Source organism: Tachypleus tridentatus, unplaced genomic scaffold (assembly GCF_004210375.1).
Source record: "Tachypleus tridentatus isolate NWPU-2018 unplaced genomic scaffold, ASM421037v1 Hic_cluster_2, whole genome shotgun sequence".
Classification (NCBI taxonomy): Eukaryota; Metazoa; Arthropoda; class Merostomata; order Xiphosura; family Limulidae; genus Tachypleus; species Tachypleus tridentatus.
In genome coordinates this window covers 50,461,319-50,475,106 of record NW_027467782.1, presented here as the reverse complement: position 1 = coordinate 50,475,106, position 13,788 = coordinate 50,461,319, and the positions used below count along the sequence as shown (strand labels likewise).

At 33.4% G+C, this 13,788-nt stretch overlaps 1 protein-coding gene across 2 annotated transcripts; it reads left to right on the top strand.

The window, feature by feature from the left end:
* The first annotated feature begins 2,936 nt into the window (after window positions 1-2,936).
* On the top strand, window positions 2,937-13,427 carry LOC143242522 (short neuropeptide F-like). 2 transcript variants are annotated; one of them, XM_076485951.1, is made up of 4 exons: window positions 3,028-3,080; window positions 6,922-7,005; window positions 8,033-8,154; window positions 12,863-13,427. In XM_076485951.1, the coding sequence occupies exons 3-4, from the start codon at window positions 8,049-8,051 to the stop codon at window positions 13,045-13,047; spliced, it is 291 nt and encodes a 96-aa protein (XP_076342066.1). In that variant the 5' UTR covers window positions 3,028-3,080; window positions 6,922-7,005; window positions 8,033-8,048; the 3' UTR covers window positions 13,048-13,427. The 2 variants fall into 2 exon arrangements, with proteins under 2 accessions (XP_076342065.1, XP_076342066.1); XM_076485950.1 differs by lacking the exon at window positions 6,922-7,005 and having other exon boundaries at window positions 2,937-3,080; window positions 12,863-13,422.
* Window positions 13,428-13,788: the final 361 nt, after the last annotated feature.

Genomic DNA, 13,788 nt, shown 5'->3' with positions numbered 1-13,788 from the left:
TCAATATAAAGAGCAATGTTTCCAAAATGGCGAATTCCACATGAACTTAATACTTTATCTATTTCAGTTCCAAAAATTTCCATACCTAAAATAAACAGCTTGTTCGTGAAATCTTTTTCCTCGAACACATGTTAGACAACAAACTATTTTATTGTTCCAAGTAATATATAAAATATTGGACAAAAATATTTTATTGTTTCATGTAATCTATAAAATATTGGACAAAAATATTTTATTGTTCCAAGTAATCTATAAAATATTGGAAAAAAATATTTTATTGTTCCAAGTAATCTATAAAATATTGGAAAAAAAAAAATTTTCATATTCCAAGTAACCTATGAAATATTTTATGTTCCAATTAATCTATGAGATATTAGACTTTATTGATGTATAAATATTAGGGACGTTTAGACACATCTGCTGTATTATTGTTCTTTTTATAGCATGGCGAATAATTTGAATTAGTACTAACGCTTTGTTCGTTTATTAAAAGCAAAAATTATTAATGATGGAATATTATGTCATCTTAACATTGTGAAACTCCTTAGAGTTTTGGCACTAGAATTATAAAACAAAATAGTAACATAATATAAAACACTATTGTAAAAGTACGTCTGAGGATTACAAATGAGGCTGCACTGATTTGTTTCATATATATTTGGGGTCCTTTTTTTAAGCCTTTGTTGTTCCATTTTATCCTTGAATTTGTAATAAACAAACCTCAGTTTTTCGCTTAAAATGTGTAGAATTTGTCTCAATGCAGCGCTACACAGATCATTTGAGTTTGTGTCGAAGCCACTAGATTTCGTAGCAATAAAACTCATCAGGTGTCTGCACGCTTCTCATCCGAGTTATGGTTTGTTATCTTTATCAATTATCGAGCGGTTTGTGTTTAAAGAACCAGAAGCGGACTAAATACCGAAAACGTTATCGTTCAATATGATTTTTACAGTGAGGTTATGGTGCAAGGAGACATTATCATGAACGGGCGTATTGTGTTTCTAATAAATTGATTTACTTTTAACGATATAGTCATGTCGTACCTAGTTGCACAACCCTTCAAAAGTTTAACCTGACTAAGGTCATTTCTGGTTAAGGATAATCGTCAATATCATGATTGATATGGTCAAGGAGGAATTTAAAAAACAAACTTTAACATAAACTGATCCAAAAGGTGGTTTTATATATCATGAATGGACCAACATTATGATGACTTGTCCTAAACCACATAGAATAATACTAGAACCACCGAGGAATTAGACATCATCATTGTTCTAAACCACATAGAATAATACTAGAACCACCGAGGAATGAGACATCATCATTGTTCTAAACCACATAGAATAATACTTGAACCACCGAGGAATGAGACATCATCATTGTTCTAAACCACATAGACTAATACTAGAACCACCGAGGAATGAGACATCATCATTGTTCTAAACCACATAGAATAATACTAGAACCACCGAGGTATGAGACATCATCATTGTTCTAAACCACATAGAACCACCGAGGAATGAGACATTATCATTGTTCTAAACCACATAGAATAATACTAGAACCACTGACGAATGAGACATTATCATTGTTCTAAACCATATAGAATAATACTAGAACCACCGAGGAATGGTACATCATCATTGTTCTAAACCACATAGAATAATACTAGAACCACCGAGGAATGAGACATCATCATTGTTCTAAACCACATAGAATAATACTTGAACCACCGAGGAATGAGACATCATCATTGTTCTAAACCACATAGAATAATACTAGAATCACCGAGGAATGAGACATCATCATTGTTCTAAACCACATAGAATAATACTAGAACCACCGAGGAATGAGACATCATCATTGTTTTAAACCACATAGACTAATACTAGAACCACCAAGGAATGAGACATCATCATTGTTCTAAACCACATAGAATAATACTAGAACCACCGAGGAATGAGACATCATCATTGTTTTAAACCACATAGACTAATACTAGAACCACCGAGGAATGAGACATCATCATTGTTCTAAACCACATAGAATAATACTAGAACCACCGAGGAATGAGACATCATCATTGTTTTAAACCACATAGACTAATACTAGAACCACCGAGGAATGAGACATCATCATTGTTCTAAACCACATAGAATAATACTAGAACCACCGAGGAATGAGACATCATCATTGTTCTAAACCACATAGAATAATACTAGAACCACCGAGGAATGAGACATCATCATTGTTCTAAACCACATAGAATAATACTAGAACCACCGAGGAATGAGATACTACCATTATCATGAAGTGATAAGAATTGTGTCCCACATATAAAAAGATTGTATCTGTATGATAGATATTCATACTTGTTCACCAGTTTACCAACACTTGCTGAGGATCGAAGCAGCATCCTTACACTGTCATTAATCAGCTGATCAGAAGTATATCCTCATATTAAAAGATTTTATCGACGTCACAGGAATTAGTACCCTGTTAATGAGTTTGTTTTTGTTTTGTTCTTTTATCTAGTGTGGGTGTTCAATCCTTTAGATCTATCCACTTGAAAGAGTAACTTCCATAACACTTATTGTGAGTGAAATTAACTTGTTTCGGTCAATATTTGGTGCTTATAAAGTATAATATAACTTCAGCCTTGTTGTTTACATGGTTGAAGGATATTCAATACCTAAGTTTCCTTGTTGTGTACTGTTAAACAGACAAGAATACTTAACTCTGTCTTAATTTGAAGCTGTATTTTGTCATTTCATTTCCGTCTCTTTATTTATTAAAATACCTAACGGTAAAAAGTTTATTGCGCTTGGTTGGAACACAAGATAGATATCCTCAATAGTTCCTAACGCATGTAGCTCACATTTTCTAAAGTCGAGGGTGAATTCTTCCTGGGGCGGAGCTACGCTTCTATGTACTTACATTTTGGGCAATGACGTCAGAATTAGACGGTGGCAGCAGTGTGCTGTAGCTATAAAACATTTCTCTGACAGCCAATAGGATCGAAAGCTCTTGAGTGTGAAGAAAGTCAGTTTCTCCAAGAACATAATCTGTCATTGCTCTTGGTGAGTAATTCTTGTTTGTATTTCAACGTACTTAATGTGTAGCTCAAAAAATTCCTTAAATATATATTTAGGTATTTACAGCTGCATAAGTATTTGTATTTCTTTTAGTATCTCAATTATTTTATCCTTTGTTAATTGTGTCAACATGAGTACTTTAATCCACCTGCACTTTATAGGTAAGACGAAAAAGAAACGTAACTGTCTGACAAACATTATGAAACTCGATAATGAGAAATATTTTTACCATTTCAAACAATCTGACTTTCCATCTGGTGTGTTGTTTAATTGAAATTTGCTGAGTGTTTTTTTCTTTCCTTCTAAGCTCAATCGTCCAATAAACTGTGTCTAATCCCAGAATATTCAGGACACAGTAGTACAAAGATGCCCTCTAACCTTGAGGAAAACAGGTCCTTTTTTAAAAAACGTTAAAGTTCCATTTGGTTTCTTTGAACTTACTGACTTCATAGTAAAAAGATAAATTTATTTTTTAACATACTCTTTCGACGATTTCTAGATACCTTCTGTTTGTTGTGATCCAAAGCTTTAATATCAGGAAGAGTTCGGCGTTACATTTAGTGTATTGACCTTTTGTAAAACCCTACTTTACACCAGGTAAAATAACCGAATTCGTCACAAGATGTAATGTACTTTCATCGAACTGTAATCAGTACTCTGCACGTCCAAACGAATGTCAGTATTAGTCCAAAATAAAGAAAGATAGCTAAAACAATCGGGTGGTAACACTAGTCCAAATAGAACAGTAATAGTTTAAAACAATAGGAATGCAGAATTAGTCCAGATAGAATATTGGCAGGTTAAAACAATTGGTTTGCAGTATTAGTCCAGATAAAAGAGCGATAGCTTAAAACAATCTGTTTGCGGTAATAGTCCAGATAGAAGAGTGATAGTTTAAAGTCCAGATGGCAATATTGTTCCAATTAGAAGAGTGATATCTTTAAACAATCCGATGGCAGTATTAGTCCAGATAGAACAGTCATAGTTTAAAACAATTCGTTGGCAGTATTAGTACAGATAGAACAGTCATAGTTTAAAACAATCAGATGGCAGTATCAGTCCAGATAGAACAGTCATTGTTTAAGACAATCAGATGGCAGTATTAGTCATAATAGAACAGTCATTGTTTAAGACAATCAGATGGCAGTATTAGTCATAATAGAACAGTCATTGTTTAAGACAATCAGATGGCGGTATTAGTCATAATAGAATAGTCATAGTTTAAAACAATCAGATGGCAATACTAGGCCAGATAGAACAGTGATAGTTTAAAACAATCGGATCACAGTACTGGTCCAGATAGAGCAGTGATAGTTTAAAACAATTGGATCACAGTAGTTTAAACAATCGGGTTTCAGTATTAATCCAGATAGAGGAGTTATAACTTAAAACAATTCGATAGCAGTATTAGTCCAGATAAAAGTGTGATAGTTTAAAACATTCGGAGTGCACTTCCAGTACAGATAGAAGATTCATAAATTAACATAACTGAATAGCAGTATTAGTCCCTATAGAAGTGTCATAGTTTAAAACAATCGCATGACAGTACTGGTAAAGATAGAACAGTGATAGTTTAAAACAATCGGATGGCAGTATTAGTAAAGATAGAAAAGTGATAGCTTTAAACAATCGGATGGAGGTATTAGTCCAGATACAAAACTCAGTTTAAAACAATCGGATAGCAGTACCAATCCAGGTAGAACAGTGGTAGTTTAAAACGATCTGATAACAGTTCTAGTACAGATAGAAGAGTGATAGCTTGAAACCATCTGATGGCAGTATTAGTACAGATAGAACAGTGATAGCTTGAAACCATCTGATGGCAATACTGGTCCAGATAGAACAGTGATAACTTGAAACCATCTGATGGCAATACTGGTTCAGGTAGAAGAGTGATAGCTTGAAACCATCTGATGGCAGTATTAGTACAGATTGAACAGTGATAGCTTGAAACCATCTGATGGCAGTATTAGTACAGATTGAACAGTGATAGCTTGAAACCATCTGATGGCAATACTGGTCTGGATAGAACAGTGATAGCTTGAAACCATCTGATGGCAATACTGGTCCAGGTAGAACAGTGATAGTTTGAAACCATCTGATGGCAATACTGGTCCAGGTAGAACAGTGATAGCTTGAAACCATCTGATGGCAATACTGGTCCAGATAGAACAGTGATAGCTTGAAACCATCTGATGGCAGTATTGGTACAGATAGAACAGTGATAGCTGGAAACCATCTGATGGAAATACTGGTCCAGGTAGAACAGTGATAGCTTGAAACCATCTGATGGAAATTCTGGTCCAGATAGAACAGTGATAGCTTGAAACCATCTGATGGCAATACTGTTCCTGGTAGAACAGTGATAGCTTGAAACCATGTGATGGTAGTACTGGTCCAGATAGAAGAGTGATAGTTAACAATATCGCCTGTGTTACTATGATTTTTTTTTTTAAATATGGAACGTATTTTATTAGTTTACTTATAGGATAAAACATAATCTTTGCTCCATAAAACAACTACTATTATTAAACTTTCCTATAATATTTATATATTATAAATTGGCCATCCAAAAATGTATGTCTGCAGTTAAAGAAAGTTCGAAGCTACACAAACATTTACGACAGATGGTTGCAACGTGTGGTACCATTACCTAGACGTATAGCATCTATAAATTGGAGGTTTTGACTTTGGAAAACACAATATATTTACCCCACTTTCTGACTGTAATGACATACAGTTAGGGAAAATTATAATGTTCATTATCCTAAATTACTCAAAAGTAAAACATTTGTATGGCATAATTTTCCTTTCAGAACTTAATAATGTCCGTAAATGTCCTTGTTTTTATAGATTAAATCCTCTGCGCATTTTGTTAAGTTACACAATTTTTATTTTATGTTTATAACTTTAAATATGGTTTTGCAGCTGTTTTATAACGCATCTCTAAGCCTTCGTGCCTTTCGGAACTAGTGCAACATAAAAAAAATTGTTTTCTAATTCTAAATTCTAAATAATTATATTTAGAATATAATCCAATGAACTTATTATGTTCATATATTATTATCATAATTGTTTATGATTTTATTTTAATATAAATTTGTCTTGAACTTTCTACAGAAATAAAATATTTTATTTCACTTCTAAATATGTAATCTACTTTTGTTTACCTATTTCATATTTTGATTAATGAATATTTAAAGTTAACTGAAATTGCTTAACTTTCTTCATACTTAAATCGTACATAACCAACCATAAAATTTCGGAATAATTCCGTTTATTTCTTTAAGACATATTCTACATTTTACTGAAGTAAAAATATTACTTTTTAACAATATTACTTAAATTCCGTTTATTTCTTTACATATTCTACGTTTTACTGAAGTAAAAATATTACTTTTTAACAATATTACTTACATTCCGTTTATTTCTTTACATATTCTACGTTTTACTGAAGTAAAAATATTACTTATTAACAATATTACTTAAATAGTATTTTATTTAGGTTTAGCCGTATGGTTATAACTTCCATCACATTTATGAAGATTCTAGTTGAAACACAAAGCCAAAATTTTGTAAAACGTATACATAAAGGTTTACCTATGTATTTATGCTAATGTTCTTTATTCATAAAGTTCATATTTTTTATTATTATTAAGCTAATTTTATTTGATATTACTTAATACTATTTTTCCCCAGTTTCTCAGTTTTTATACATTCGCTATAAAAAACTGCTTTGTTTCTACATGTTCTTTAATATTTTTATTTCTTGTTTGCGGGTCTTAGTTTGACCACAACTCTGCAGAAAAATGTTCTTTGTTTGCAGGTTTCACTTCATTCAAGTTTCGTTTCATTAATGTGTTTGTCCAAGCCTTATATCAAAAGTAGATTGTATCTGCAGTAGCAAACTGTGAGTAAAATATTATTGCTAATTAGAATTGCATCATTTGTTAATATTGTAGTAAAAATACTGTCCTCTGAACCTATTTAGTATCAAGCATTGAGAAAGGGAGATATGAAGGTACATCTACTTGTTTTTTATTATTATTCTCTCTAAGCCAATGTTCAAATCATCACCGAGTGCCACACTTACAAGAACAATAACTTATAGGAAAACAATTTTTAATTCTGAGCATGCCATTACAGTTAATGTCGCCACGTCTAGTTATGTTGTACGTAAAGATCATGCACCTTGACAATAATCATGTTACGTAGCCATTAAAAAGGCTTCGTCGGAAGCTTATATTGTCCAAACCACACAACTCTTCACTGATACTTTCCATAATCCATCCAGTGGAAGAGAACAACGGTTTCCTAGCACCATTGTCAACAGACTAATCGTATAGATTAGTCGCATTGAGTAATTTAACCTATATATCCTTCTGTGGAACAAACTGAATAATGGTTTAGTTACACAGACGCTCTAGGTATACGATGGATTGAGTGGGAAGTATAATCGGAAGCCTTATTTTTCTGAGCCCATTTCTTGTTGGCCTTATTTTCAGTTAGAGAATAGTCTTGGTTGTGTTGCGTGTACATCTTCTGTCATTGATCTCTTACTTAACACAGTTGGAGTATGACTTGCTGCAGATAGGTCTCTTTCTGAATTGTCCTGGGTTCACAAATTAGTCAGTATCTCTAATGCCACCTAGTACAACAGTTATCCCCTCTTAGAAATTCTAAATTCCGATCTAAATACATCTTGATGATCTAAGTGTAAGAATATTTTGCGTCGAAATGAGCTTTTACATGCCTCTAACGACACTGATCAACTTTCGATTGTGTCGCGTAACCTAAATAGCACCAAATAATGTCAAATGCATTTCTAACACATCGCGTTACAACGCGATTTAAATCGGTCGTGGTTGTCATGTAACTTTCCAATTTTTACATTTAAAATATTTTAATATAACCGTTAAAACTCTGTGTTTTTCTAGGATTCCATTTATAAAAATGTTGACAACCAAGCTTGTGGCATTATGTTTACTGTTCTACTGTATCATGGTAGCAGTTGATGAACTGGTGAATGCCAAGCCAAGTTTCTATACTAATTACGAAAGTAAGTTGTTTATACTTTATATTGATTGGTTTTAAAACGACTTTAGGGCACATGTTTAAGATGTTTACCATAATGTGCACCTTACCATAGGACATGCTCAGTGACATATCTTATATCCAGCGATGTGTTTTATACCCAATGACATATTGTATACTCAATGACATGTTCTATACCTTATTACGTGCTCTGTATTTTATACTTAATAGTGTACTCTATAGCTAATAACACACTTTACACCCCATAACATACACTATACTCAATAACATACTACATGCTAAATGACACTTTATACTATGACGTACACAATACCCAGTTATACGCCCCATGCCCAATAACACACCTTATACCCTATAACGTACATCATATTCAATGACATACTCCATGCTAAATAACACACTTTACACCCTATAACTTACACTATACTCAATGACATACTACATGCTAAATGAAACTTCATACTCTATGACGTACACTATACCCAGTTATACGCCCCATACCCAATAACACACTTTATACCCTATAACGTATATCATATTCAATGACATACTCTATACCAAATGACACTTTATATCCTATGACATGCTCTACATCCTCTGACATGTTTTATATCTTATGGAGTATACCCTATGACATGCTCTACATCCTCTGACATGTTCTATATCTTATGCAGTATACCCTATGGCATGCTCTACATCGTGTGGCATGTTCTATATCTTATGCAGTATACCCTATAACATGCTCTACATCCTCTGACATGTTCTATATCTTATGCAGTATACCCTATGACATGCTCTACATCCTATGACATGTTCTATGTCTTATGCAGTATACCCTATGACATGCTCTACATCGTGTGGCATGCACTATAAACAGTAACAGGTTCCATAGTTCTGACGTGCTTTATATCACATAACATGCGCTGTGTTCTAGCGCATCTGTGTAAATCCTTTGACATAATATTAAGCAATTTGAAATGCAAATACTAAATATTATTCTAGTCTTACGTAGATGAAGTGATGAAAACAGATCTTAACAGTTTACTGCAACAAACAAACTGTCAGCCTCACTTTAACCTCACAATATTTACTACATGATCTTAACCGTTTACTGCAACAAACAAACTGGTAGCCTCACTTTAACCTCACAATATTTACTATTGTTCAATGAGTGTAACATGATCTTAACCATTTACTGCAACAAACAAACTGGCAGCCTCACTTTAACCTCACAATATTTACTATTGTTCAATAAGTGTAACATGATCTTGACAGTTTACTGCAACAAACAAACTAGTAGCCTCACTTTAACCACACAATATTTACTATTGTTCAATGAGTGTAACATGATCTTAACAGTTTACTGCAACAAACAAACTGGTAGCCTCACTTTAACCACACAATATTTACTATTGTTCAATGAGTGTAACATGATCTTAACAGTTTACTGCAACAAACAAATTGGCAGCCTCACTTTAACCTCACAATATTTACTATTGTTCAATGAGTGTAACAACAAACAAACTGGCTGCCTCACTTTAACCACACAATATTTACTATTGTTCAATGAGTGTAACAACAAACAAACTGGCAGCCTCACTTTAACCACACAATATTTACTATTGTTCAATGAGTATAACAACAAACTGGTAGCCTCACTTCAACCACACAATATTTACTATTGTTCAATGAGTGTAACAACAAACAAACTGGCAGCCTCACTTTAACCTCACAATATTTACTATTGTTCAATGAGTGTAACAACAAACAAACCTGCAGCCTCACTTTAACCACACAATATTTACTATTGTTCAATGAGTGTAACAACAAACAAACTGGCAGCCTCACTTTAACCACACAATATTTACTATTGTTCAATGAGTGTAACAACAAACAAACTGGCAGCCTCACTTTAACCACACAATATTTACTATTGTTCAATGAGTGTAACAACAAACAAACTGGCAGCCTCACTTTAACCACACAATATTTACTATTGTTCAATGAGTGTAACAACAAACAAACTGGCAGCCTCACTTTAACCACACAATATTTACTATTGTTCAATGAGTGTAACAACAAACAAACTGGCAGCCTCACTTTAACCACACAATATTTACTATTGTTCAATGAGTGTAACAACAAACAAACTGGTAGCCTCACTTCAACCACACAATATTTACTATTGTTCAATGAGTGTAACAACAAACAAACTGGCAGCCTCACTTTAACCTCACAATATTTACTATTGTTCAATGAGTGTAACAACAAACAAATCTGCAGCCTCACTTTAACCACACAATATTTACTATTGTTCAATGAGTGTAACAACAAACAAACTGGCAGCCTCACTTTAACCACACAATATTTACTATTGTTCAATGAGTGTAACAACAAACAAACTGGCAGCCTCACTTTAACCACACAATATTTACTATTGTTCAATGAGTGTAACAACAAACAAACTGGCAGCCTCACTTTAACCACACAATATTTACTATTGTTCAATGAGTGTAACAACAAACAAACTGGCAGCCTCACTTTAACCACACAATATTTACTATTGTTCAATGAGTGTAACAACAAACAAAATGGCCTCATTTCCTTTATTGTTTATCAAATACGCAATCACTAAAAAAAAGAAGAAAACTTCAATTATTCACGATAACCTTAATATTTCCGTTTTAGTTGTTTTACTGAGAAAGATAACCAACGTAAAATGCTTTGGTATCTTTGTTAAATTCCGGTCAAAGATAAACAACAGGTATGTGTACCAACACTGTTCTGATTTTAAAGTGATAGATTAGGGAAGAGCAGATAGTCTACATTTAATTTGGCGCAAAGCTACACGAGAGCTATCTGCGTTAGCCCTCCCTAATTTAGCCGTGTAAGACTATAGTGAAGACAGCTAGTCATCACAACCCACCACAAACTCTTTAGCTATTCTATGCCAACAAATAGTGAGTGGGATTGATCGTACATTATAACGCTACCACGGCTGAAAGAATGAGCATGTTTGGAGTGACGCTAAACGATGTTTAATTAGAAGAATTTCACAGACTTTAGCAAATGGATAATGAATAATAACCGTACGCCAATACAATTCTTTTAAAAACTTGAGCTAGAAAGTGTTAATATATTTTGCTAGCCTAACTAATGCTATTGATGTTGTATCCAGACGTGCTTACATCCTATAGGTTTGCTTTCCGTGTTCTTTATCAACTGTCTTTAATCTGAATGACAAAAACTAAAAACTTCCTACCTTTCCTCTTACACGAAATCGTAGTAAATATTTCAGACCGATACCACACGTGACCTTTTGCGTAGGCGTGGGTAAAATGTTTGTTCAAAGTTGAACGGTTTTTGTTGAATACTTTTGCACATGTGACTAATACTTAAACCAAATTTGAAACCTTTTTGTAGGTTGTAAAGAATTATTAGTGTAAAAAGTTTGAAAGTCAAGTATGTTTTTATATTACATAATGTGTCCATACTTTCTGTGGGAACAAAAAAAGGAAGAAATTGAATTTAAAATGGAGATTTTATATCTCGTGTATTTTTTTAAAAATTACCTCGAAATTTGGTAAGAATTAAGATTAACGCAATCTGAGCTACAGAAAGTGTAAAACACATTAAGATTAACACAGTCTGAGCTACAGAAAGTGTAAAACACATTAAGATTAACACAGTCTGAGCTACAGAAAGTGTAAAACACATTAAGATTAACACAGTCTGAGCTACAGAAAGTGTAAAACACATTAAGATTAACACAGTCTGAGCTACAGAAAGTGTAAAACACATTAAGATTAACGCAGTCTGAACTACAGAAAGTAGAAATGTGTAAAACAATGTGTTTCCTAAAGGTCGGTTTGGCCGCATGACACATTACTGTGTCTTGAATATTCTCTCTTCAGTTTTACCTGTTAGTGCAAGATTGTATTTACCCTATCTTCCCATAATGTATTCTAAAGGTCGGTTTGGCCGCATGACACATTACTGTGTGTCTTGAATATTCTCCCTTCAGTTTTACCTGTTAGTGCAAGATTGTATTTACCCTATCTTCCCATAATGTATTCTAAAGGTCGGTTTGGCCGCATGACACATTACTGTGTGTCTTGAATATTCTCCCTTCAGTTTTACCTGTTAGTGCAAGATTGTATTAACGCTATCTTCAGATAGCCCTCGAGTAGCTCTGCGCGAAATTCGAAAACAAACAAACTTTAAACAACATGTCATAAACTGTATAATCGAATATTCTGGAATAAAATTTCAGTTTAACACCATGTTTTAGACTGTGACAGTGACTGTTCTACAATTAAAACCCAGTATACACTTTTGTATGGTTATCTAATTCAAAGCTGCAGACTCTGATATAAGTTACTCTGTGATTAAAGCTGCCTCTTAAATTGATTCGGAATCAGTAGTTCTATAATAGTAAACATGTGTAAATAAAAGTGTTCTCTGTTGAGTCAGTGATAAGGTAACGGATTTAGGATCCTAGGAAGTGACGCAGAAATGTCATCATGCTGTTTTGTACTATAACAAATAATAATTTCACGTATTGATAATTAAATTCTGTGTTCATTTTTAATATAATTTTATCTTTGCCTAAACATTTAAACGCAATGTAATATTGTCTTATACGGCGACAAAACAGTTTGATTGACATGCAACTGTCATTTTTAAAAACTTATCACTTGTATATCTTTCAGATATGCGAGATCTATATGAGCTGCTATTAAGAAATGAGGCCTTACCACCAGTTGCACAATTTACCCACCAGATGGAGCGCAAAGGTGGTCGATCACCATCTCTTCGACTGCGGTTCGGAAAACGAGCAGATTTATTCTGGCCTCCTTACTTTTTAGCTGAGGCAGTGGACGAACCAGAAATTTAACATTTTATATCTTCTCTTTTCTTCACTTCGAAGTTTTGGTTCAAATTAATTTTCAGTAACTTTTCATTTCTTACTTTCGTCTTATTAGCTAATTATAAACTATCGTTTTAAGGATTTTTCTGTGAATATATATTTCATTTATTGTTATTACACGAGAATCAAGAGGTAATTATCTTGTTAGCGCCTAAAGTGGTGTGTTCATATCTTTAAAATATCAAATTTCTGTAAGCTGTTTAAATAAACGGCTGGTTCCCTGAAAATCCTAATCTTCTTTCTTGTGTGTCCACCAACACCGACCCTTTGTCATAAAGATTCTCATCTTTTTCTGTTTAAGACGTGTAGAAATCTTACAAGCAAATAAAAACGTCGAACTGTACAAATTCAAACAAGACATTTGAACTTTATTAATTCAAAAGTGGGACACAAATCGAAGTACAGAAGCAAGTTGAATCAAAATGAAAAGATTATATTTTCAGCCTACAACTGGGGACACTAAACGTAATAAACAAACCAGGTTGTGAATAATGTCTACTTTATTTTCTCAAACTACAAGTCTCTATTTTGACTGTTTGTCTACAGGACTTATCCATTGAATAGAGTTAAGCTGAAAAATATCACAAAAGTTCATCCCACCTTATAATATTTATTCTCATAGAGTGGTGAGTCGCCACGTGTACAGGCGAGTTTAGCAACTATACATTATTTACCACTGGATACATAATGCCGTCACGTATGGATGTA

What these genes read in the sequence shown, in the direction of transcription:
- LOC143242522 (XM_076485951.1), top strand. Translation starts at nt 8,049, where the DNA reads ATGTTGACAACCAAGCTTGTGGCATTATGTTTACTGTTCTACTGTATC. An exon ending in TTTCTATACTAATTACGAAA is followed by an intron (nt 8,155 to 12,862) that starts GTAAGTTGTTTA and finishes TATATCTTTCAG; the next exon opens with ATATGCGAGATCTATATGAG.